This window comes from Hyperoodon ampullatus (assembly GCF_949752795.1).
Source record: "Hyperoodon ampullatus genome assembly, chromosome: 13".
NCBI classification, from domain to species: domain Eukaryota; kingdom Metazoa; phylum Chordata; class Mammalia; order Artiodactyla; family Ziphiidae; genus Hyperoodon; species Hyperoodon ampullatus.
Genome location: NC_136926.1, coordinates 31,801,201 through 31,828,535, shown reverse-complemented (window position 1 = coordinate 31,828,535; position 27,335 = coordinate 31,801,201). Strand labels below are relative to the sequence as shown.

The window sequence follows — 27,335 nt, the reverse complement described above, 5'->3', positions numbered from 1 at the left end:
TGGCACAAGGCAGGCTCTCGTTAGGAGGTGCTAAGGGCTTCAGAGAGCAAGTGCCCAGCTTGTCTCACATCTAGACAGAACGAGGATGTGTTTCTGGACCTCTGAGTCCAACCCTGGGAGCTTCCAAACCGAACTAACCAATGCCTGTGGAGGAATGACCGCTAGTGCTTCACATGGATCCGCAAGGCTTTCAGAATGCCCCCAAGTCAGGGTCATAACAGCTCTGATTTAATACATCTGATGATTATTTGAAATTTGCAGTTTTTACAAATTTACATGAAAATTTTATTGCAAAATGTACAAAACGCTGCTGAGTTCTTGATTAGCAACCCACGTTTTCATAGAAAGTATAAGCAAAAAATTAAATCTGATTCAAATTTGCACAGTTTTCACTGTAGATTCATGTGACTGAATAGCCAGCAGAAGTAGAGATTGAAACCCCCAAAGCCCTACATGGGTCCCCTCCCTTAGTTCATTCTCTCTGCCCCTCTATCCCTGAGGGAGATCACGGTACTTAATTGCTTAGCAGTCGTCCTTGGCAGCCTTCAACCTCTCAAGTATTCATGAGCAAATATACTTGTAGGCAGCTGAGAAGTAGCAAATGTAATGTTTGTAGGAGACCACCACGGTGCCTTTAGCAGAGAAGGGTACCCTGCTGTTCACAGAGCATGGTCATTTCCTCGGTGCTGGGTGGGCTACAGGTTGGACTCCACGACCAGGCAGTCCTTACATCACTATTATTGGTGCAGCAGGAGGAGGAAGAAGTGAGCAGATTTTTAATCTAATATTCAGTCCAGACAGTACCCATCATGTTATGAGTAATACCTGCAGACCGTGACGTGCAGATTGATAAGTCAGAATGTCTTTTCTAGTGTGTGCCACAAGCGCAGTGTAACTGGTGGCCTCGGGTTGCCGGTAATAAAGATTTCTGCTTGTCTGCAGTAATTGACCTGGACAAGGTACATAGAACATGCTCGTGGGTAGCTTTCATTAAAAAAACAAAAACCGGGCTTCCCTGGTGGCGCAGTGGTTGAGAGTCCGCCTGCCGATGCAGGGGACGCAGGTTCGTGCACCGGTCCGGGAAGATCCCACATGCTGTGGAGCAGCTGGGCCCGTGAGCCATGGCCGCTGAGCCTGTGCGTCCGGAGCCTGTGCTCCGCAACGGGAGAGGCCACACAGTGAGAGGCCTGTGTACAGCAAAAAAAAAAACCACAAACAAGCTGATTCTCAAAGTCCAGCAAAAAGGGTGATGAAGACTAACAGGCAGATGCAATTTTTGAATCCCTCCTTGCTCTTTTTTTCTCCTCTCTATTTTGCACTGAGATGTGTCTTTAAAATCAGTTCACAGCAGGAACCCCTGAAACTACATGAATGGTCCATTTTCTTGACAACTGGTTTTATCCCCAAGAGTTGGAAATACATAGATTTCTAGCAAGTCCCTTCAATGTAGAGGGCATGTCATGAATTTATCCCTTCAGCCTCTCCCCCTCCCTCAACTTTATTGATTTTTTCCACCAGTAACTGACTTTGACCTTTGATGATAATGGTAATGTTTCTGCAAATTGAAGGGACCACATTCAAGCCAGATCGGTGGCTTTTTGAGTGTCTTCTTCCCGTCTCCCCACCCTTTAATTGTTTTCCATCTGGCAGCTAATATATTGATGATCCGGTATGCACTTCATCACATCTGCCTGGCCAGCCATTAATACAATTATAACACTCAAGACTTAACGACTTGGCGTGCCAGGGGTCAGAGGAGAGGAACTCACATCTGTGGCTGCTTGTCCACACTCAGAGCCGGGTCAGAGCTGGGATTTCAAAAGCTGGTTCACGGAGAGAGGCGGTACACAGGTGGGTAGGGTCACCCAGAACCGATCGTAATCAATTACGATCAAGATTCCCCATAGAGACCACCACACAGGCCATGAGCTGGAGGAAGCTGCACACATCAGAACCGCTCCTCCAGGACGATTCGGGAGAATGCCTGCCAGCCACGTGGTGCGAGAACGAGAAGCGTTCTCTTCATTGTTGTTTACGTTTATTTTTCAAACTGACTTCAAGGGTCCTGCTTCAGAGAACTCAGGAAAGACAGTGTGAGGCAGTTGTGGAAGAAATGGCTGTAAGTCTGGGATGGACATGGCTGTCCAGCGCCCCATCCCTCTGCCTCACTTGCAAGCTCATCTGTGGGCTGGAGATGCACAGAAGCACGGGGGGATCCTACCCAGAGGATAGGAAATCCAGGGGGGCACATCACAGTCACAGGGTAGGGCACCCGCGCTTGGCCGGGTTTCAGAGGAGCCGGACGCGGGGTAGAGGGGGAGGCAGGTCTTCATCCAGAGGATGGGCCGAGTGGGAGGACACCTGAGGTCCAGGAGGAGCACGGCCCCTGGCAGTGGGCAGGAGGGAGACCGTCTGAGGGGGAAGGGTCTTTATCCACGGCATCTTGGGTCGTCTGGGCGGCTTCTTGAAATGGATCGTCTCTCAGGATAAATTCACACAGACACACAATTTTACACAGAAGTTCAGGCATTCTCCAACTTACTAAAATCCAGCCTGAAAGATCTATACCCCCTAGATTAAGACCCCTGAATCAGAGGGGTTAAGAACAAAGAACTGACAGGTAAAGTGAGGACACTGATTAAAGGGCTTTGAATAAGGAGCATTATTTAATGAAAGGCAGAAAGGCAGGGAGGGAAAAAGGAAGGATGTTTCTACGCCATGTGGTGGTGAAAACAGTGCTTTAAGAAGATTAATTAGTGTGGAATTATCCTGGAGAGAAAAACCTGCAAACAAAGATAACAGGGAGTAACCACAAGAAAATTTGGGATAGAAATGAATGACTCAGACAACAGGAATGGCAGGGGGCAGTTGTGGTTTTTATTTTACTCAACAATCCAGGTTGCATACAACTAAAGTATGTTTTCTAATATTAAATATGTTCTAGTGTCAAAACTGTTGATTTTTAAGTGTGATTCCTTCTCATTTAAGAAAAAAATGATAGATACATTTTCTTTCTGTATTCGTACTTTGGGTTTATATAGTACTTTCCTTTCTGAAATTCGGCATTTTTCTTTGTCCATCATTCAGTAAATATTAAGTGCCTTTTATGTACTAGGCTTTGTGCTGTAACTAATTTAATGTATTTTCTGTCCTCTGACCATTTAAGATATTACTTGTCTCATTTCATAAATAGATTTGAGGCCCATGGGGAGAACTAACACGTAGCTGAGTGCCTGTACCTTGCATCAGGGCTCTGCAAGCATCTCTCTAGTGTCTGGTGGGGCAGGATAATGTACGATCCCCACCTTGCACTGCGTGCTGCCACTTCTGTGGGCCTCACAAAGCTCACCCCCCAAAATCACGTGGTGACTCTTTTACAAAATGAGTCTAGGATCCAACCTCTTCCTCCTAAGTTGTGATGCATCTCAAAAAGCAAATTTTCTATGATACGTTCATATCTGAAAGTACTTCTTAATTAAAATTGTCTTAAATGTCCTGAAGTATGACACTGAGCGTTTGGAGTCGCCTTGTTCCCAGCTGGGCAGCTGGGCATCTGTTTGGAAGACACCCTGGTCCAGGGCTTAGCTGATCCGAGGAGTTAATGCTGATGGTAACAAAGAGACTCTGCATGGCAAGATCAAGGCCAAGCTCAGAACTCTAGTTGGGTGGCCAACCCTGTCGAATTAGCATAATTCAGAAAAAAAGAAACGGTAAAGTGGGTGTTGGGGCACCTATACTCAAGGAGAATAAATTATATGGATTTTAACAATATAGAATTAAAAAGATGTTCATCTTTCCTGCCCAGAGACTCTGAACGCTCAGTGTCACATTTCAGGACACCAAGTCACGCTGGCATAGACCCAGGAACTGAGAGAGACTTACTGTCCATTGGACAGAACTGCCCTCAGCCTGGCAAGGGTAGTCTGTGTCTCAGGCCAGCCAAGGAGGGAGATGCTTCAGCAGAAGGCTGCTTCATGGCCTGGCATCCGCAGAAGGGCCACAGGGTTCATCCACCGATCCACAAGCGCCTACTCACGGCCTGGTGGAGGGCGGGCACGAATCAGATGCCCAGTGGGATGGCAGGAGCGCGGGAGGGAGTGAAGGGACGAGCAGATGCGTGAATGGGGAGCTACCATGTGCCCAGCACCAACCGGGCAGCAGAATACTCCATCCAGGCCAAACGGCACCTCTGCTGGCCTGACACGGTGTCTACTGACCTGGATGGATTTTTAGCTCCAGTATCTGTGACTGTGTCTGTTCTAAGTTAAGGGCTGGTCACCTCCTGTTCTCGTGAACACTTTTTCTTTCAACATGTCAGTAAATCAAGGCACTGTTTTTGGAGACTGTCCACTTTGTCGAAGTCACTTTGCTTAGCTCCACGCTGACTCTACTCATGCATATATGGCCCCCAACTACACCTTAGATAGTCAGTCTTATTTGTCCATAATTATAAGCTGTTACTAATTTGGAAAAGAGAAACCTAAAGCAAATTTCCTCCAGAGACTTTGAGCTAGGGGCAGACTCTTACACGAAAATAATAAAAATGTGGGGTGTGAAGGTTTACAGTGGAAATACCTCCTATCCTCCACTACTGCAAAACAGTTGGAACTTTGCTACAGTGACTCCATTCTGTTTACTGTTCATGTGTGTTTCTTCTGCATTTCATCCACATACCCTGTGTGGCATGAACATTGTTAATAAGGATTTTCAGAAAGATGAATATGGGTTAAATTTTCCCAGGCGTCTGAAGCAGTAATTACCAGTACCTAGAAGCGCACACTGCTTCCCTCAGCAAGTTGAGACTTGCCAGAGGGTCAATGCAAGTTCTACACACTCTGTAAAGAGCTTTTGTCTCCTGGGTTCTGACCTCCAGGTGGAGATGAGCACTGGAAATTACTTCTCAGTAGAATTGAAAGGAAACATCTTTTTAAATTAAAAGCTAAGCCCTCAGTCAACAACTTTTGTTTTTATTCCTCCAAGCACCAGCTCTGCGCACACCTCAAGTACAAATTCTCCATTAGCTGCTATTGTTCTTCCTGGCTAAGCTATCCCCGCATTGTCAGTGGGTTGTAGGTTATGTTTGGATTCACTTATCATGTCCTATTAGAGATTGATTTAAAAGTATTGCCCGGTAAACTGGAGTATGCTCTAGTTTCCAAACTTAAATAGGGAGGCTTTGAGGAAGTGTGATTTATACCTAGAGAAACAGTGACCTCAGAGGAGGTCTAGGTATTCCCGACACCCAGGGCCAAGGTCTCCATGCAGGGCCCACCTTCATCTTACTCTCCATCTGCAGGTTTCCAAGGGAAGGTGAACAATTTCAAGAAAACAGCTTATCCACAAACTTCCTTTGAAACAATAGTTTTTCTTCACCAGATTGATTTCAAAAGTTACTGGCCAGGGCTTCCCTGGTGGCACAGTGGTTGAGGGTCTGCCTGCCAATGCAGGGGACATGGGTTTGTGCCCCGGTCCGGGAAGATCCCACATGCCGCGGAGCGGCTGGGCCCGTGAGCCATGGCCACTGAGCCTACGCATCCGGAGCCTGTGCTCCGCCCACGGGAGAGGCCACAACAGTGAGAGGCCCGCATACTGCAAAAAAACAAAAACAAAAGTTACTGGCCAATTAGCCAAAAGGTCGGATCACAAACATGGCTCAGCCCTGTGCTCTTAATAAACTCGCTCATTAGAAGTGAGAACGTTTAAAGACAGCTTGCATATTAAAAGATGAAACCAAAAATAGATCATGTTAGGTACCATCCATCAGTGTTGTCATAGATGCTGTGGCGGAAGCGTATCCCTCAAGGAACAGAACCTAAGTTGATACAGAATAATTTGAAGACAAATGCTGTCCCACAGGTACTGGGTCCTCAACTGCCTAGAAACAAACGCTTTTAAAATCTTTCAGAGTAATTTAGAAGTGTTCCTGATTTGAAGTAGAAAAATGATAGCATCTTTTAGAGATGGTAGAAACTTTAAAAAACCTTTAAGCCCAACTCTCTTGTTTTGTAATTGAAACAGTTGAAACTTAAAGCACAAATAGATTTAAGTGACTCTCATCGTGTCAGTTCAAATGAGTCACGATTGCAAAAGGATTTGCGAACCGTATGGGTGAACATTCATATTTGAATAGTGCGTACGCCGTGTTCAGCTTAGGAGGAACATCGTGTGTTTCTGGCCTCCTAAGGGGCCTTGGTTAACAGTGAGGAAAACGTAGGAGGTCACATCTTTCTTCCAGGTTCCGTCCTGAAAGGACAGAGCTGTGACTCACCCCCCAGGTGCTTTCTCTGGGGCTGGCCTACCCTGGCCTTCACCCCTCTTTGCAAAGCCAAGCTGTTCCTTTCAGGCATAGTTCATCGAAAATTGAACCAATATTTCTGTGCATCTACCAAGTGCCTGCTAAGTACAGGGTTGGGAATAGAGCATGGCTCGGGAATTACACAGTGTGCCATGTGTGTAAGCAACCAGCTGTTATGAATCTGTGAGTTTACAGCAACGTCAGATTTGGGCAGTATTTTAGCTGTTTCTCTCTCCCAGCCCTAAACCATTGAGCAGCTCGAGAAGTGAGGCCTGATTTTGCCCTAGAACCACACTCTTTCTGCGTCTCGGGACCAGGGTCCTTTATCGCCCATCGATACGGCTTTGGACAAGTTTCTCAAGGTAGCAAACTTGAGGAAGTTTCTAGCCACTGCAAGTTCTTTTTCTCGCCTTCTCACTCAAAGGGATGCTTCTGGAGATTTCCCAATGCCGTTGAAAACTTGAGATTGCCTGCACTCCGCCGTGCCTAGGGTGTCAGCTTACCTCTATTTTATTCATTTATCACATTCATTCTCTTTTTCTTAAATAAAAATGGATCCCACTTGTGTACTGAAAAAAAGCTTAATTCAAGAAGATAGTGAGTAATGCAAGCTTTTATTTCTCTGGCAGTGGCCCCCGAAGCATATGAAGGGAGGTTTTCCCCTTCGCTTTGCTTCTCCTTGACAGAAGGCAGGCAGATCCTTTGGGTCACCCAACCCCTCCACTCTGAAGGCTGCCATGCTTTCTTTTCTCCTTGATGGCCTTCTCCCTGTGCCCCTCTTTAGAGTGTGAACAAGCACTCAGGATGAGTGCACGAGGGTTCTCTTTGGAGACAGGCCTGATGGATGCTCTGTGACTCCGCCAGCAAGAGGCTCTTGTAATGTGAACATCTGTCATGTTCCTCCCTCCCAAAGCTGCAAACGCTTTCTCGTCCGCCTCCTCGCAGCTCTTCGCGCGGTATCTCCATCAAGCCTGTCGCGGGGATCAGGGACCAGTGGGAATGCATCTCATCTCTGTATCTGAGATTGGACCCTTGCCACATGCTGCCCACCACCCTGCCGTTGTCTTCTATACACAAGTTCCTCTTTGGAGGCCTCGTCTTTGCTGCCACTCAAATCTGATTTATCTGCCTTTATCCTTCAGTTTCCATGTCAAGAATAATAGAAGCCTTTGCATTCCCATTCGCAGGGGCACCACTGCAAGCTGGAAATGTTTATATAACTGCTAGGGTGGCGTGATTCTAGAGGAGGGCTGAGTATAGTCCAAAAGGAACAAAATCCAAGTAACGGTTCATTTAGGTAGATAGGGCTTCCAGAAATGCTTTGGAACATTCTAGTCCTGCCAGGAGTCACCCTGTTATTGGTTCTGTTCACAAATATTCCTTTGCTTAGGCAACATGGTCACAGTCAGATCTTTGAAACCTAAAGATTTTATTTGGCCGTAAAATTGCTTCCATATACACATATGTTTTATGTCAGTAACTAGGACAAGGCTTTTTCCCCTGCAAGAGGCAGTAGAGCAGAGTGGTTAGTTAGAGTGTAGACACTGAAGTTACACTGCTGAGGCTCAGATTCCAACTCTGCCAGCAACCTCTCAGTAAGTATTAGCTAAAATTCTTATCATTATTCCATTGATTCCAAAAACATGTCACGCAAAGCACATAGGTAGTCAGGCTTTAACCCAAGTATAGCGTATGCTCATGTCATTTTCATAAAAGCTAATACATTCTACACCTGTTAGTGCTTCTTCCAGGATGTACCAAAGGGAACCACTTACATTTTCACCAGTATCCTGCATCCCCCTCCAGAGTACAAAAATTATCGTCACTGTTGTTGACTTTTAAACAAACATGGGTTGCAAAGACAATATGCTAACTCGTCAACTGCAGAAAGCATATTTTCCTTCAGTTTTTGAAGTCTTGCAGACATTGACCATCTCCGATAGCAGCAAAGAACACCAGCGTGGAGTCCTGAAGGCCTCTCTGATGCATCCTTAGAGTCAGAGTACATGTTAGTGAAAACAGCTTAATTCCAAAGACCAGACAAGTCCCTTCCCAAGAGGCTTCGTCCAAACCAATTTCTGATATAAGAATCACACAAGGATGCTTTAGAGAGGAGCTTTGGAAGGCCAAGAAACCACTGGAGGAGAAAATGGGGCTGAGCAGTGATCTGGGAAAGAGAATAATGATGACAGAGGAGCAGAGGGGGAAATCAGAGGGAGACAAAGGGAAAGACATGTGCTCTTGGCCTGTTTCTGCAGCCTGTCTGTGTTGGGTGGGGCTGGACTGTTTGTGTATCAGAAATTATTTTAAGGCTTCCATGGGTGATCTTGTAGATTTTTATTTTGAAATGATTCAAAATAAATTGACTCAGGCTTCCCTGGTGGCGCAGTGGTTGAGAGTCCGCCTGCCGATGCAGGGGACACAGGTTCGTGCCCCAGTCCGGGAAGATCCCACATGCCACGGAGCGGCTAGGCCCGTGAGCCACGGCTGCTGAGCCTGCATGTCCGGAGCCTGTGCTCTGCAACGGGAGAGGCCACAACAGTGAGAGGCCCATGTACCACAAAAAAATAAAAAATAAAAAATAAATAAAAATAAATTGATTCAAATTGATTTTAACACATGTAGCTTTTGTTTAAGAAAAAAGAAAACTTCTAAAACTATTATGACAAAGTTAGATCTCAAAGCCACTATTTTCATTTATTTTCTTGTTTTAAGGTCTTAAAATAATGGGTAAGGGAAAGGAGGAAGGTATCCAGAATACTTGAGTCATTTTGTTTTGAATTTACTTTTTTTAAAAAGGTGCTTCTTTACCTGTTTTTACCGTTGACTTGAGACATAGTTAAGAGTGGTGTGGAAATGCACAAACTTCTCCTTGTAAAGATAAATTAAGGAAAACCACAATAAAAATTATGAAGGCTATAAAAATTTACAACAGAAAAAGAATTATAATAATGACTAATCAACATAGGATGAACTCTTATTGGAATTAAGATACTAGAAAATACAAATATAAAGAATGGGAAGGTGACGATTAAATACGAAGTTTCTGGTATCTCTTAGGAAGAAAGTGGCTATTGATTAAATTTATCTTTATTAACACATTAAATAATACCTACTATATTATTCTTTATTGTTTTTAAGTATTTTATAATTATTTTTAGTGAATAAGATGAAAGTCAGATTATTAACCAAAAAAGAGCCAAGGGTTGAGGGGTTATGACTGATACTACAGACAGAGGTTTCCCAAGCTGTTTTAGATTTTATATGTAGCCTGTCCATTAGTGTTTGGTTTATACCGATTTTCTCGTAATTAAATCTGACATGACCTTTTGGTGTCCAATCAGGATTTCACATGTTCTAGTAATGCACCTGGAAACTGACATCCCATGACACTAATTATCTAGAGAAAACCATGAATGTTTGCACAGTTCATGTTGGCACACTTTCTTATTTCAGTCTGAAAGGAGAATTTTAGGGGATGGTATGAGTGAGGTGTAAACATCACCATGTGGATGGTGTGTCCTAGAGGAAGTGGATGCACACACAGTGGATGCCTAGTTTTTTCAGATATAAGAGGAGCACCTTGTGAGCCAATTTAGGAGAAACAGGGTACTCAGCAAGTTCCTGCTCACCAATCAACTATATTTCAATTTAAAAAAGGAAAAGAAGTAGAAAAGTTACAAAAAAAAAAAAAGACTCAGGCAATGGGTAAACCTACTCCAGTGTAAGAAGGGATTTGTCATTGTGTGAGAACCACAGAAATGTAGTAAGCAAAAAAAAAAAAAAACGAAAAGAAAAAACCCACTGTTTAATGTCATTAATTAAGTCATCACTTATGACCCTACTTCTTTTTTTTTAAAACATCTTTATTGGAGTATAATTGCTTTACAATGGTGTGTTAGTTTCTACTGTATAACAAAGTGAATCAGCTATACATATACACATATCCCCATATCTCCTCCCTCTTGCGTCTCCCTCCTACCCTCCCCATCCCACCCCTCTAGGTGGTCACAAAGCACCAAGCTGATATCCCTGTGCTATGTGGCTGCTTCCCACTAGCTATCTGTTTTACATTTGGTAGTGTATATATGTCCATGCCATTCTCTCACTTCGTCCCAGCGTACCCTTCCCTCTCCCCATGTCCTCAAGTCCATTCTCTACGCCTGTGTCTTTATTCCTGTCCTGCCCCTAGATTCTTCAGAACCTTTTATTTTTTTTAGATTCCATATATATATGTGTTAGCATACAGTATTTGTTTTTCTCTTTCTGCCTTACTTCACTCTGCATGACAAACCCTAGGTCCATTCACCTCACTACAAATAACTCAATTTCATTTCTTTTCATGGCTGAGTAATATTCCATTGTATATATGTGCCACATCTTCTTTATCCATTCATGTGTCGATGGACACTTAGGTTGCTTCCATGTCCTGGCTATTGTAAATAGAGCTGCAATGAACATTGTGGTACACAACTCTTTTTGAAATTATGGTTTTCTCAAGGTATATGCCCAGTAGTGGGATTGCTGGGTCGTATGGTAGTTCTATTTTTAGTTTTTTAAGGAACCTCCATACTGTTCCATAGTGGCTATATCAATTTACATTCCCACCAACAGTGCAAAAGGGTTCCTTTTCTCCACACCCTCTCCAGCATTTATTGTTTGTAGATTTTTTGATGATGGCCATTCTGACTGGTGTGAGGTGATACCTCTCTGTAGATTTGATTTGCATTTCTCTAATGATTAGTGATGTTGAGCATTCTTTCATGTGTTTGTTGGCTATCTGTATATCTTCTTTGGAGAAATGTCTATTTAGGTATGACCCTACTTCTAACAAGGCATTATTTCATTATAGCTTCAATGCCAATCTTCTCTTCTTTTACTAAATTAAAATTCCACTGGACTGATCACTAAATTAAATTTCCACTGGTGAACATTCTAACCCTGTAATGCTGGACGTAAAGGGTGTTTCACATGAGAGCTGTCCTTAGAAAATGCTGCCAGTTATATTTTTGAATTTAGGTTAAATAAAGTATTCCCAAGTTTTCCCCATCACGGAACAATTTCTCAGTGTTTGCTTCTAAATCTTTAGTTAATTTTTATTGTTTCTTTCAAATGGTAATCGGGGGGGATATTCTTAACAATTCAGGAAAATAAGCAAATTTCATCCTGTGCACCCAGCCGTCTCAACTTCGCTTTTCTTTTTCTGCAGCTGAAACCAAAAATTATTCATAAAAATTCCATGATTTTCACTTAAGTAGCCTCAGGGGAGAGCAGATGCACCTATCAAATAAGTATTGTTAAGGATTATTAATTATTAATGCAGAAGCCAACTGTTTTCTGTGTCACCATTATCACTTTTGTGACATACCAGACAGATGCAGTCCGTAAAGCATGGTGGCATGTTTTACCTTTTACATTTCACTACTGCAAAAATGAAAAGCTACTAAATGTAAACTTATAAACGTAAGTGTTATAGAAGCATCAGATTGAAAAATCACTTAAAGTTTTGTAATAAAAACTTATTCAGAAACCACTGAAGGGACCTCGAATGTTTGGAACATTGAGTAACTGACTTCGTGATACTTATCCTAGATTATCTCCAGCAGCAACGATAACAATAATGGATCAGAAATGTAGGGTGACTTTTATTTATGAGCTTGAAAATGAATGCGTAAATCTTAGGCCTCTCTTTTCCACATCGATGTTTCAGCATCAGGGGTCTTCGGTTCCGATGGAGTGAGCTGGATGCCACAGGGCCTGACCAAGCCTACGCCTGGCCAGCGCCCAAAGCCAAGACTCCTAGTTTCTGCAGCTGCACTGCCCTTAGGGTCCCCGCCCCTTCCCTCTGTGCTTCTGCCGTTCGGTGTGCACCCCACACCATCCAGTCATGTCAGGTAGTTAAAGGCTGATGTGCACAAACAAGGCCCCCGGGCTTTGGGGGTCATTCTGAAATTTTCAAAGTGTACCTGGATTGATGTGGGTGGGAACTCCAGCTTCAAAGTCACTTAGCCTCCTAAGCCTGGGTCTCATCGTAAGACAGAAACATAGTTGTGATGCTGAATAAATGAGATGGTGCATGTAAAACACACCTGGCCTGAGGACTTATCCACCTGCCTCATTTAATTGTCCACCATCCTTCTCAGCCCGCTTCCCAGGTCCCCTTACTTTCCAGCCCAGAGCCCTCAGCTCCTTTGCTGACAAAGCAATGGCACTGCGCTAAAATCCTGCTCGGCTGCATCCAAAACTGCCCTCCAAGGGCAGCCCTGTCGACCCCAGTCTGATTCAAAGGTCAGCCGATGCATCCATGACCCACCGGCTCCTGAGCCAGCCCAGCCCAGGCCTGAAGCCCACCTGAGCCCCTGCTCTGCACCAGGGAGCCTGTCAGTGGCGCTGTGAGGCCAGCAGGGGCCTGTCCCCCTGCCCAGCCCTGTGTGACCTTCCTGCCCTGGAATCACCACCTGGAGCCACACGCTGCTCGCAGGCCCTGGGGTTCCAGGCATCACTGCCTGGATGTCTCCACTGCTGGTTTCCACCAGCCTTGTGGATGCCAGGGATCCATCTTCAGAATATATTAATATTTTTTAATATATCTAGAGTATTTTATAACTTTCCCTCTCATTAATTGGTATGGAGCATGATCTCTTTGTTTACGGTCCTTTACTGTTCATGTTCAACATTGTCCTGTTTCTCGGGAGTTTTTGTTTTTTGGTTTTTGGTTTTTTTTGCGGTACGCGGGCCTCTCACTGTTGTGGCCTCTCCCGTTGTGGAGCACAGGATCCAGACGCGCAGGCTCAGCGGCCATGGCTCACAGGCCCAGCCGCTCCGCGGCATGTGGGATCTTCCCAGACTGGGGCACGAACCCGTGTCCCCTGCATCGGCAGGCGGACTCTCAACCACTGCGCCACCAGGGAAGCCCTCTCGGGAGTTTTTGTTCAATAAATAGAGTAGATCCCTCCACTCTGGACACTGATGTCTGTCTGCACCTGCGGGAAGCTCAGGGGCTCCCTCTGGACTTGACCTTTTGATACCTGGGCTCAGCTTTCTAGCCCACTGGGCCCACCTCCTCCAGGCCCCCTCCCTCCCTTCCTCCCTCCCTCCCTTCCTCCCTCCCTCCCTCCCTCCCTCCCTCCCTCCCTTCCTTCCTCCCTTCCTCCCTCCCTCCCTCCCTTCCTTCCTTCCTCCCTCCCTCCCTCCCTCCCTTCCTCCCTCCCTCCCTTCCTTCCTTCCTCCTTCCTTCCTTATGGCTGTGGATACCTCGTCACACATCGGGCCAAGCCCACCTCCTCTCAGACAACCAAACACTTCTTCCTCTGCCTTCTTCCTAGAAGGTAGGCTTTCAGTCTAACAGATTGCTCCCTAGTTGTGTTTTTAACGTCTTCTTCTACTACTCATAAAGTCTGAACCCACAATTCTTGTAAAAATTTCGCATGTTGTCTCAAGATGGCTCCCATGTGTCCCTTCCCCACTCAGGTGGCACTAAGTCACCCCTACTGGATGTTTCACCCAGAGGACCTGCCCCCCTCATTCCTCCCGCCAAAGTCACATCCACTCTGCACTCCACCACTGCAGGAAGAAGTACAGTCTCTTCCTGATGTTGACTACTGTAGACATACATCACTGGCTGACAGTGGTCTGCAAATGGTTTCCCTTGTGAATCCCCAAAAGAAGTTTGAAAAAATCATGTACCCCCTTTGAACATTTTAAGTTGCTATCTAAAATTTTCATCATAGGTTTATATACGTTTATTTGTTAATAGGAGATAGGCGATATTTAATTATTTTCTAAGATAAAATGAGGATTGATATAATGAGAATAAATATTTTATGATGTGCAATAAATAGAGTTTAACCACCTTACAGATTAAAGCACACCAAATCTGAAAGAAAACACATGAAACTTTCATCCATGGTTTGCATCCAGGAAAACTTGGCTGTCCTACAGAACAGCCCAGTTCCAGTTAAAAGAATAAGTGTTACCAGCCTCTACCACTTTGGATGGTCTGAATTCAGAGCATCTCAGGATGAACCAAAACGCCCCATTTTTAACACCCGATTTTTCCCTTTATATAAGTATGTTTCATAAGGGAAGGCAGGAAGCGCTTTGAGTTTCCAGGGTCAGTATTTCAGTCCATCCCTTGGTTTCACACCTGCAGGTCTTTTCACCGGGGCAGTGCCCCATAGTAATATTTAAGATGAGTGAGGGCTTTGTCAAGTTGGAGAGAGACCACTGTTCCTGGAACTCCTCAGGGAGATCAGTTTGGGCAGAGTCCATAAAGCCACTAAGTGTCTAGAAATTACTACTTTGGAAACTACCCATGTCCCCCTTGGAAAATCTCCTTGTGTCTGCAGAGGTGTGCACATCTCAGTTGAAGTTCAGGACGCCGACCTTACTGCACTTTATATGCGAGTGTGATGTGTTCTTGCCTTATCTCCACCTTATACGGCCACAAGCCTCTTGAAAGCAGGGGCTATAGTTCTGTTACCACTTTTGCATCCCTCACCATCCCTCCCAGGGTGCCTGGCACAGAGCAGGCTAAGTGCTCACCCGTGGATATGGGTCGCACACTCAGATTCCCACCAGGGGCCAGGAAGGGGATAAGAATGAATGAAGCAAGCTCGGAGGGGTCCTGGCAGGGGATCGTCGCAGGGATCCCAGGGAGGTGGCACCTGCGACAGCAAAAGCCGAGACTGGAGACCCGGTCCAGGCACAGGCTGTGCGGGGCCACATTTGCCTCATTAAGGAATCTGGGCTTTACTCAATGGAGACCCCTTGGAAGATTTTTAAGCAGGAAAGTAACGTTTTGCAGAGGCAAGCTGTGGCTGAGATGGGGAGAACAGGCTGGGGGATCCCGAGGGTGAGGCTACGCTGGTCATTCAGGGGGCATGTGGCTTGGGGGGCTGTGGTGAAAACGGAGGGAGTAAACCAGGACATGCTGGGTTCTGGAAATGCTCAGATGCAGGCGAGGTTGAGGCTGCGGAGAAGGGGCCTTGGGAGAGGACGTGCCCACGAATTTGGCCTTTATTCTATAGCAGTGGGACCATGGGAGGCTTAAAGGAGGGAAATTGATCTCATATAAAAAGGCATTTAAAAAGGTGGTTTTCGGTGGTTGACATGGCTTTCCTTCTCTTCTACTCTTGCCGGGATCGTGTTGACTTGTACACACATACCTGTCAGGTAGGGCCCTTCCCAGTTCCTTGGACGCTCACCTGGCGGCAGTGTGACCGGTGGGGTTAGACCTCACCCCGTGGACAACTTTGCCGACCTCTCTCTGACTCAGTCTCCTTTCAGTAAAATGGGGGAAGAGTAGCACCTATCAGATAAGGTTGTGATTTTTAAATTAATGACATAATACATGTAAAACACTCAAAGGAGACCTGGGAAATAGTAAGAGCTCAAAAGAAGTTAGGAATTATCCTGTTTACAGTGGAATACCAATTCGTATCTGTACCCTTTCTTCCCTTCCAAAAACTCTCACACGCCACCATGAGCTCCAAGGACCTTGGCTTCCTGTGGCTCTAACGCAGAAAACATGCTGTATAGAAGTGAGAATGTGAAAAGGAGGGGTGGGAGTCATCTATCGAGGTTTGAAATTATGATTTTTAATATCTCCCACTGCCATGAACTAGAGAACTGGTCTTACACAATAGAGCCATCCTTGAATGTCTTTCACTTACCCTTTTCACGGCTTTTCATTGTTTTCATTCTGCTCTCTGCCCTTTTTTGTTGCTGCTCCTCCAGGGCTGGGTGGTATAAGAACACCCGTCCGCCCGTCTGCTGCTCAGCAGAGAGAGGTCTGTGCGTGCTGACAATCGTCAGGGAAGTGGGATGTGGTACTGGCCTGGTGCTATTGAAATTTCAGGACCTTACCTTTTAAACGCTTCGGTCCCCCAGGGACCGCTGCTGAGAATAACCTTCCTCCTAGTGTGCCAACATCTGTAAATGCATGGCCACAGTGATCGTGGGGCTCGCACCCAGCCAGCAACTGCAGAAATCAGATACCTTCCGGGGCTGTCATTGCAACCATTCATGGCAGAGGGAGCGGGGTTCACAGCATCCTTTGCCTGCTGTTTCCTTGTCTTAGGAGTTTAGCTGTTTGTCCACCCTAAGAGCAATCTCCAGTGACCTCTCCACGGATTATTCTCCCCATGCTGAGGGTGTTTTCCAGCTTTTGGGAGACAGACATCAAAGGCTAGGAATACATCCCTAGCCTCCTCAGGTGGTCCTCCCCCAGTTTCAGCCCAGCGACGGTATGGGACTGAGAGTAAGTGCCCTGTGTACCAGGCACGCATCTGGAGACTCTCGGTGTTGGCTCACAATGGCCACAGTCATCCAACGCCACCAGGAGCTGCTAAAACCACATGGTGTCAGTGAGGTCATCCTGCCCCAGCCTCCAGTGTGCTTTTTTATTTTGTTTGGAGATGTGTATCTCTGAATTATAATGTATTCGGGCCTCAGGAAATAATTTGAAATATGTTGAAGAGAAGAGGAAAACAGGATTGACAAATTTTGCACTAAAAACCTTACCTTTGAGTTCCTGCCTTCTTCTGTGTTTCCCCCTCCAAAAAAACAAGATTTGAATGAACATTCATGAAAATATCTTGAATCATCGGCCAAGATAAGACTCTCCAGTGCCCACCCTGAGCAGCTTCATCATTGAATTGCCCCAGATGTGGGACCAGGTGTGGGAGGAGCTGAGTGGTGTGCAGGAGGGGACCACGCTCACATCCAACAGCACATGGTGCCACCCAGGAAGGAGGCAAGAGACAAGGGACAAGGAACAGGAAGAACAGGGCAAAACTGCACAGGGAGGGTCGGGGAAGGAGGCTGGGGGACCTTTTCTAGCACCAGTTTTTTCTTTCTCAGATCAACTTAGAATAATCTTTGTGTTCAAATTCATTTTCAGATCTTAGCCCCAAACTGTTTTAGTTCTTCTGGATACCTGTCCTAATTTTAGCACTAAAAAGACCCTCACCTAATGCATTCTTCTCTCCTGATCTTTTTTTTTTTTTTTTAGTGCAGGTCAATGGGTAAGAAAATCATCAAGACTAAATGATGATTTAGTGATCATTGTCATCACCCAAGTGAGCCTCTAATTCTTATAAATGCCCTTTATTTTAAAGATACCCAAACGTAGTTAAGTAAACATTAAAAAACCTGTGTCACCTTAACTACCGCTTTGCCCCTTGGTAAAATGGCACAGCCATGTTCCCAGATAATATTTTATGAGGGAAGTTCCTTCTAAATCAGAAAGAATTGGGATTTCTTGATTCAAAGAGCTTGTGTACGGCTCAGACTACTCAGTAAATTCAAAACCTACAAATCTTGGGTGTTCCACAGTTCCACCTCCTTAGGAGACCACATGACAGGTCGGAGGTGGAGCCGAATGTCCCGATGCTGAAGATCTGTGGTCCTTCCCCAGGAGACCCAGCCCCCGGCCCTGGCCAATAAATGCAGAGTCTCTTGGGTTAGGACATGAGAATTGTTTAGAAGCTCCACGGTAATTGTAATATGCAACCAGAGTTGAGAACCACTGCCTTCGACGGAGAACAGTTAGTGGAAGCCAGGATTGCACTCTGGCTCGGGATCATGGGTTGAGTTAAGATTGGAGGCAACGCCTCGAGGCAGGGGGCCTCAGAGGAGCCATCTGCTTAGTGGTTGGGACCAGCTCCTGCAGCACTGCCCAGCGGCGCTCTGTGGACTGGGTGACCATCATGCTCATTCTGAAGAGGCTCCTGCAAAAGATGCCCTCCTTTCTATGAATCGGGAAGGAGTAAAAGCAATGTGCTTTCAAGCTTCTACAGATAATCTCTGAAATATGCCAAGAAACGGACTCATATTATCTATTAACGTTACTTAATATTTTTATACTTAATATAACAGTATAATAGTAAATAATGTGGTTTATCCTGATGCATACAGACTTATTCATTCATTCATTTATTCATTGAGCTGCTATGTGCTGGGTATCCCACAGGCACTAAGGAAAGAGCACTACCGCGACAGCCACATTCCCCACCCGCCCCCACCCCCCGGAACTTGAGACAAGTCATCACAGCAGGGTCTGAAGCCAAGAAAGGGCAAGTGAGTTGCACCTGGGAACCTGCCCCCAGCCGTGCATATCTCTGTTGGGCATAGAGGGGAGAAGGGGCTTTCTCCCTGAAGGCACTCACCGTCCGCCATGCTGGGACATCTGATTCATCCACGGTAGCCCTTGTCATCAGAACTGTTTCTAGAAGTTTCAGAGTAGGTGGCACAGGCCTGTGCATCTAGTGAAGGAAGCAGAAAGTGTCAGCCCCGTGTTTCAGGGTCACATTGGGAAGGCTATCTGTTTGCACAAAGATGGACTCAGGGTATTTTTTCCTTGTGAGTAAGTAACAAGCTGTTAAGTACACAACAGAAGCACCTCTCTCCCCGAAAGCTAGAAGCCTAGTGATTGATGGAATCCGATGTTTACTTGTGCCCCCTGTAACCTTGACTGAAGCCACTGAAATCTTCAGCCTATGCATCAGGAGAATGGCACGCACATGCCAAGGGACGGGGCCAAATGGCAGGCGCAGCTTCATGGTGGGCAGTGTGCAAGGTCCCATAAGGGGACTCGACACAGAAGCTCAGCAGTTGGAGGGGTTCTCACGGGGAGGGGAAGAGCGTAGCCATGGCAGCAGGAGGAACGATAGATGTTTGCAATCCAGAGAGGAGGGAATGAGGCTTGACAGTGAGGAAGAAGAAGAAAAAGTACACAGGAACCAGCTGGTAATTGGTCCAGAGGGAGGGGAGATGACTGAAGGTGCCCCAGCTGTGCCCCCATTGCTCAGCCAATGAGTGACCATTCATAAATACCTTTAAATGCACCTTGTTTTTTTTGTTTTTGTTTTTTTTCGGTCTTTGTTTTTGCAGTTTCAACTCTTTTATTACCTTGGGCTTTAGAAGGTTTGAGTTAAATTCCTTAATGTTCATTTTGTAAGGCAAATGAAGGCTACAAGTTCTTCTTCCTAACCTATGGCTTAACCTACTGATTTCTGCAAAATAATTTATGGAGAAAGCTTTATGTTTTTACTGATCAAATTCTACACTCAATGATAATATATCTCTTTAAAAAAAAAACTTGTCATAGAAAATTTCAAATATGTACAAAAGTCGACAGAATTGTATAATGAATCTTCATGTAACCATCACCTGGCTTAAAAATTGATCAACTTATAGCCCAAATTGCTTTAAATATACCTCCAACTTATCTCCCTCCATTCCTTATAATATTTTAAGGTAAAGGCACCTTGTTTTGCTCTGACGCTTGGTTGTGTGTAAAATGCCTAAGTATGTGTTCATTCCACGAATCCTTAAAATAACCCTGAGACGTGTTCCTGAAATCAGTATGTAGATAAAGAGAGATGCAGACACTAAAGGTCTCAGTAGCCCAAGTAACTTGCCCCAAATCACACAACCAGTTCAGAGCCAGAGGCAGATCTCAAATTCACATGTATGAGCTCCAGACCCAGTGATCTGCAGTGTCCAGATACAGCAGCACAGCTGTCCCGACCCATCCCTAAATGCTCGTCTGAGTCCCTGTGTAACGTGACTCTCCACGCCTTTGAAGTTGTCTTCCTCTCCTGTCCTCACATGTCTGCTGGTCATATAAAGATTTATGCTATTACATGTAGACCCTCAAACATGCATGGGCATAAAGTCAAGTTTGGGTTTTTAAAAAATCTGCATTAAAAGAAAGTTTAAGTTCCAGCTTTCCGTACCTATACAGTATCTATAGCACTGGCATTTTGTAACCCATATTTTCCCTCTTTTTTTCCCAGTCCATAAAAAGAGCTTTTTAATACTAAGATCCCAAAAGCTGGGGCAGCAGATCACGGTCACGTTCAGTGACAGGAAGTACAACTGCTTGAATCCAACTCTTCTCTTGCTTGAAGGAGTCAGGTGAAATTTTTAAAAAGGATTAATTTGACAGATAGCACAGAATAAGAAAAATATTAGAAACAAGAAAAGGCCATTTTTCCTATAGATGCTCATTTCATTCTATATACCATTTCCCGGGATATCTGCCAGTTGTTAGCAGGAAGAGTAATGGTACCCATTTCTTTTTTTAAATTTCACTCTTGAGTATTATGGAGATAAATCGCTAAATGATGAAGAAATAACGTTCTTTCACGGCAGTCATTTAAGAAGGGCAAAAGAGCTCAAAAGCAGATACACTGGATGACATGAGAAAATTCAACCATGAGTGAAAAATTCTGTATTTCTAAGGGTGTCGTTTTAGGAAGAATACCCTCTCGCATCAACACTAGAAGGAGAGCTCTGTCCACGTAGAAAAGTAAGGGGACTGCCTGTGGCCGTCCATAGATTTCTTTGCAAGCCCCAGAAATTTTCCAGTTGCAAACTCATAAGGAAAACAAAAGTCTCTGCTGTGTTTTACTGCAGGACCAATGCAAGAGACCATCTATGACTTCTGGAGAATGGTGTGGCATGAAAACACAGCGAGCATCATCATGGTGACCAACCTGGTGGAAGTGGGGAGGGTAAGTGGTCCTCTCTGCCTCCTGGTCATTTGTTCCTTGCTTAGCCAGCTCTGGAAGCAGTGTGTGTCCTTCCAAAAATATCAACTACCACGGCTCCTCCTCTTGCTTGCTTATAAATTATCAGTAAACATAGCCTGAATTGCTTTCATTTGTTGTGATAGCAACAGACAGAAAAGGCACTCAAGATTTAAAAGCAGTTGTTATCCGGCTATATTGAGTGCACAAAAACACGGCGAAGCATGCATGCTGGTTGTTGGGTGTCAGAACACAATGGGAGTCCCCAGGAGACAGGACTGCATTCCCCACCTCTGGGAAATCCACTCTGAGAACAGCCAGCAGGCCTGGAGTCAATCCTGGGCTTAGAAATCCAGCATCTCCTCTGGCTTAGATTTTCCTTTCCTCCCTTTCCTGACCAGTAAAGTAGAGACCACTCTCCGCCCCCCTCCACCCTCCACCCTCCACCCTCCACCCCCCACCCCCCACCCCCCACCCCAAGGTCTTGGGTTACTTCATCTGTATTGACTACGGAGGAGCTATTTTTATTTAACCAGAAATTTCTTGAGTAATTAAGATCTCGGTTGTGGGATGCGACAGGATTCTTTCCAAAGGGAAATCTTAAAACGAGAAGATACACAGGGTGCAACTGCTTTGTTGAATAGTGGGCCCAATTCTATGGTTCTGCTGGAGGACCCATTACTTCTTAGAGAGGTCGACATTGTGAGATCTACCCTCAGCCTAGAGATGAGCCTTGAGTTGAGATATCGGGGCAGAAACCATAAAGGGGTTGTCTCTTAAGATTAGCTGTCGGCCTTAAAAAGAAAGGAAATCCTGCCATTTACAACACAGATGCACCTGGAGGACATCACGCCAGGTGAAATAAGCCAGTCACAGAAGGACAGAGACTGCGCAATTCCACTCATAGGAATGATGGAGAATAGTCGAACTCTTAGAAGCAGAAAGTACAAGAGTGGTTGCCAAGGATTGCAGGGAGGGAGAGGTGGGGGCTTGATGTTCAGTGGGTATGAGGTTTCAGTTATGCCAGATGAACAAGTTCTAGAGATCTGCTGTACAAAGTGTGCTTGTAGTCAACAATAGGCATCGCGTACTTGATTTGTTAAGAGGGTAGACCTCACGATAAGTGCTCCTAATACACACACACACACACACACACACACACACACACACACACACGGGCATGCACCAAGAGCAAAGGCACACAGGAGACCACAGGAGGTGGTGGATGTTGTCTGTAACCTTGGTTGTCGTGGTGGTACCAAGGGTATCTGCATGTGTCAAAACCCATCAAATTGTGCACATGAGGTTTTTTGTACATCAGTTATACTTCTTCAATACATCTGTTTAAAAATACGGATTTTCAGAAGGTATCAGGAAGCACAAACCAGGAAGAAGAGAGACATTAAGAAGTGGGAGGTACTTACGGTCCTAGCAAAAATGGCAAATCAATAACCTGAAGATCCTCCTCCTACAAACACCTAGAAATTCTAGATAAAATGTAAATGTGTTTTCATGTATTTAATATTAAATATAAATGTATATGTAAACATATATGTTAAAAGTGTTTAGCTTAGCTCTCAAGAAAGTAAACTACTAGAGACCAGAAAGTGAGGACGAGAGACCACAGCAAGGGTGGGCCCGGCAGCTGCCCGCTGGAGGACAGGCACCATGGTGCACGTAGGTCTTAGTGAGAGGGTGGGAGGGCTTCGGTCTCACGAGCTTGGATCTTGAGTTTTAAAGCCCACCAAGAACAGGAGGTAACACCTTGGACATGTGCAATGCTAAGGATTTGAACTGAGATGGCCACTTAAAACCTAGACCCACAAATGATAGATGCTCAGAGAAAGGGCAAAGGGAGAGGTTGCAGGGGGGAGTCGGGGAGGGAAGCCAGCCCGGCACCAGAACAGGGAAATGACACAGAAGCAAATGGGTCTTCACTTAGGCTCTGGGTGAGAAAGTGCTTCCACTAATTCACTGGTCAAAGCGAAACACCCTAATATAATTCAGAAAATACTTAGAACTGTGAATCATGAAGCATCATTTAGTAAATGTGTCGGATTCAAAGAAAATGGTACCCAAAACTATATATATATATATGTTCTTTTTTTTTTTTTTTTTTTTTTTTTTGCGGTACGCGGGCCTCTCACTGTTGTGGCCTCTCCCGTTGCGGAGCACAGGCTCCGGATGCGCAGGCTCAGCGGCCATGGCTCACGGGCCCAGCCGCTCCGCGGCATATGGGATCCTCCCAGACCGGGGCACGAACCCGTATCCCCTGCATCGGCAGGCGGACTCTCAACCACTGCGCCACCAGGGAGGCCCTATATATGTTCTTAAATGTTGTTATTAGAAGACTGAGCATCTAATTCAAGAAGATAAATGAGGAACAGAGTACAACTAAAGAAAGAAAAAAAATAATAGCAGAGCGGAAAGTTATTAAATAAAAATCAAAGAAACAATAATAAAAATCACCATAATCAAAAAGGTTTTGCGGCAAGACTAATGAAATTGACAAATATATGGCAATCAGAAGAAAGGAAATCAAAAGTAACAAATATTGGGAATAGGATACATTTTTTATCATAACAGATAATATGAGTAACAATAAATTTGAAAATTTAGATAAAGTAGGTCATTTTCTTGACAAATATGATTTTCCAAAACTGACTCGAAAAGAAACAAATTCTGAAGAGACAATCATTATTTAAAAAGGGAATTATAGTTAAAAAGTGACCCACGTGGGCTTCCCTGGTGGCGCAGTGGTTGAGAGTCCGCCTGCCGATGTAGGGGACACGGGTTCGTGCCCCAGTCCGGGAGGATCCCACATGCCACGGAGCAGCTGGGCCCGTGAGCCATGGCTGCTGAGCCTGCGCGTCTGGAGCCTGTGCTCCGCAACGGGAGAGGCCACAACAGTGAGAGGCCCGCGTACCGCAAAAAAAAAAAAAAAGTGACCCATGGAAAAGCACTAGTCCCAAACGTATTATAGGTATATTCTGCTAAATAGTCAAGGAATGGGTAATTCAAATCTTATAAAAATTATTCTGAGAAGAGAAAAAGAAAGACTACTACCCCATTTTATTTTAAGAGGCTAGTATAATCTTGATATCAAAACCAGAAAAGGGCATAGCAAAAGGGAAAATTATAGATAACACAAATTAGGAAGAAATAAATACACCAACAGATCAAAAAAGAGAGCCCAGATGTCGATGTAGGCATTTGTGGGAAAATGTCTAATTAGTGGGAAAAGCATGAGCTTTTCCATCAGTTGAACTGGGACATTTGATTATTCATGTGGATTAAAAAAAAAAGCCCATAAATGAATACTAAATAAAGACCAAAAGTTTTAAACACTTTAAAACTTTTAGAAGGAAATATGGGGGAAAATATTTATGGCCTTTGTTTTAAGAGCGTTCCAAATATACCAAAAGCTCAACACGTTAAGAAAAGGGTGGGGAAAATTGACTATTAAAATGTAAAATTTTCTGTAGAATAAAGGATATTAGTAAAGTGACAAGACAAGCGGGGAGAAGCTATGGGCCCATTATGTAAAGGAGAAAAGCTTACAAAGCACTAGTTTACATACTAACAGTGTAAAAACCATTTCCATCTCTCAATTCTCTGTCTCCTGGGAGATGGTGAGGGCAGGGGAGCTGGCTGGAAGCGGGGAGGGGGAGTCGCTGAGCTCCCCACCACCAGCCCCTCACGTGGGCGGTGGAGATGTCATAGCACCTGCTTCATAGGGATCTTGTAAAGATTAAATGAGTTTCTACGTGTCAGGTGGTTAGAGAAGCTCCCACCCCATTCTGAGGACTACGTAAACATGGATATTAATGTAACCCTTACATTTTCTCCAGCAAAGCTAAGACCTACAGTGGTATCTATAAATTACCTTTTTTCACCCCAAATCAGTATTTTGCTATGAAAGCAGTAATGACCACTGGAGAAAAAAAAAAAAAAAATTCAACTGCCCCAGAAAGCAAGCTCCTTTCAGGGAGGAGACAGCCTTACAGATTTTTGGTCTCTCCCTCCTGGCATTCAGGAAATGCCCAACAAAGTGAATGAATGCGAATTCTTCCCTCTTAGTGTTAGAGAGTAGTTAGCATCTGCTAGGTTAACTGTGAAACAGCTACGCTAAATATTTTATCTGTTTCTTCCCCTGAAATGTATGATTCATCCTGAATCTACACTCATCTCACAAATACTTGTTGACTGCCCCTAGTATGATAAGGAGCAAAGAGATGTGGAGACTGCTTTGCACTGCTTTGCTTTCCCAGTAACTGTATTCCTTGAAAGTTATTTACCAGATTTTACATATTTGCATCGGAGCTTACTTAAAATAATCCCAAGATAAATTATTTTGAAAAGTAGATAATTATTAAAAATAACAACTACTACTGGATTTTTTTAAAATAAAGGCACACGTGTATTTTTTGCTTATTTGAAATTCCAAAGTGTGCTATCTCAGGACTCAGTGACTGTGTTACCAACCAGGGTTCTTGGCCTCCTTAATCAATAGAAATTGATAAGAGGCCAGACAAGAAATTCAGGCCAGGCTTTATTGGGGCCCGTGTTGCAGCAGGGGGAAGCGAAAACAAGTAACAGGTTCCCATGCTTGTTCCCGAGGCAGGGCAAGCTGGTTCCTTATATGGGGTGAGGTTAGGGGTGTGTCCAGGGGTCGGGCCGGAGGCGTGGCTTAAGGGGTTTACCCACCCATTTGGTGGTGGTGTGTGCAGGGGGCATGTGCCCTGTTTTTGCTCCTGGCTCTTCAGAAGTGGCAGTTGAGTGTTTCTGGTCTTTTTGTATCTTTTGTCCAGAATTTGCCCCAACTGTGCATGCACACAGTTATTTTTAGTCCCTTATAGTTTCTTTGTATTTTGTTGCTTAAAGAGACGTGTGTCCAGGTGCAAGCACTGCAACAAAGGGTCCCAGGTCCCAGGTCCCAGGTCCCAGCCTGTTTCAACTAGAGGTGAGCTGTTTTCATATGATAAACCCTCTTCCTTTAAGGAAAAATCAGGACAGCATGGTCTTTGGCTAACAGGTCAAAGGAAGATTGTGCTATAAAATGACTATAGTAAAAAACCTTCATGTCTGTTGGACATGGCACCTTTTGCTGGAATGCAGTTTCATTCCGAGTTACCTACCTTGGAATAATAGCAAATAAAAAGGCCAGGCAGTGGTGGTCTCTGTTCCTTCCATCAGGCACTTGGACCCATCCCATACAGGGTGGCCACTGTTGATATTTTTGATGGAAACTATTCTTTCTGACAAATAACCGTGGACAGTTCAGCTAACAGTGTGCAGCAGAAGAGGGGAGTCAGGGTTCAAGTTCAGCCATAAATGGAAGCCCACAGGCTCATAGAAATTCAGTAATTTTAGGTCTGGTAAGCCTACTAAAAAAAAAAAAAAACCTTGAAAATCCTTACCCGCTTTGTGGGGACGTGGCAAGCCCTGGAGAGTCCTCCCCTGTTACCATCAGCCTCTTGGACCAACCTGTCTTCAATTAGTAATGCACTTAATGGCATCTGTCCTTGAAATGTCTGGTGTGATTTGGGGGTGTTGACAAAAGGTCACATGCCCTCCGGGAAAAAGTCGAATCTTATTCCAGGCTGTTTCCCATTGTTCATCCTGCATATTTGTTGAGAGATGACGTTTCCATTTTCCATGCTTGGAAACAGCAACAACGAACCACTGAAGAAATGAAAATGACATGGTTTTAAGGGGAGCAACTAGCTACTTACCACGTTGAGTGCACGCAGTGTGTCCTTCATGAATCAGGCATGAGCCCAGGAACACTGTTTGTTTACACAGACTTGATTCATTAAGTCAGAACCGGGCAGCTTTCCCCAGATTTCTGCCCTGCAGCGCTCTGCATTAGGCCGCTGTAATTGCTGGTGTTAGAGCCGCTGGGAGGCCTTCCCTGTCGCAGCACCTGTGCAGAAGACTCAGACGCTGCACTTCCCTCCAGCGGGGTCCCCGGCACATCTGCCAGGACCCGTCATTATCTAAGACTTCCTGGTCACCCCCGTGCGTCCCTCTCAGCCCGTGTGTTGTGGGAAGGGACCCTTGTCAGTTTCCCTGGCACCTGGCGACAGCTGCACACCTGGCATGTAAATTGCGCCGGATGTGCTGTGATTGTTTTCCCTCTTTAATGAACCCACCCGAGGGACGCTGAGCTCTTTATCCATCGCCTGTTTCCCAGGCACTCCCATTGACACGGTTTCCGCGGAGCCTCAGGACTCCGTTGTGTTGTACTGATTCGTCTGCCGAAAGTCTTAGAACCAAATCTGGGAGCCTCCCAAAGGAGATTTTTTTCCACTGGTAATTTAAGCTAATGATTTCTAAACATATTTAGTCAGTTTTATGAAGGCCTCATTAGAATGTGACTGTTTATTAAAAAGCCAAATGAGGTCTCAGAGTCATGTAGGAAAATTATCGTTGAGCTGCTCTGAATAGTTCTGATAACAGGTGATAAAGGCTTTTGGAGCTAAGAGAAGTAGAGACCAGAG

General features: G+C 44.9%; 1 protein-coding gene across 5 annotated transcripts in view; it reads left to right on the top strand.

The window, feature by feature from the left end:
- PTPRM (protein tyrosine phosphatase receptor type M) overlaps positions 1–27,335 on the top strand; it is a gene marked incomplete at its 5' end in the record, with an annotated part of 766,253 nt that overhangs the window by 684,013 nt on the left and 54,905 nt on the right. For all 5 annotated transcript variants that reach the window (XM_079718129.1, XM_079718128.1, XM_079718127.1 and 2 more), the window contains one exon: positions 20,720–20,817. In XM_079718129.1, the coding sequence (XP_079574255.1) occupies positions 20,720–20,817 (98 nt within the window). The remainder of the gene's footprint in view (positions 1–20,719; positions 20,818–27,335) is intronic.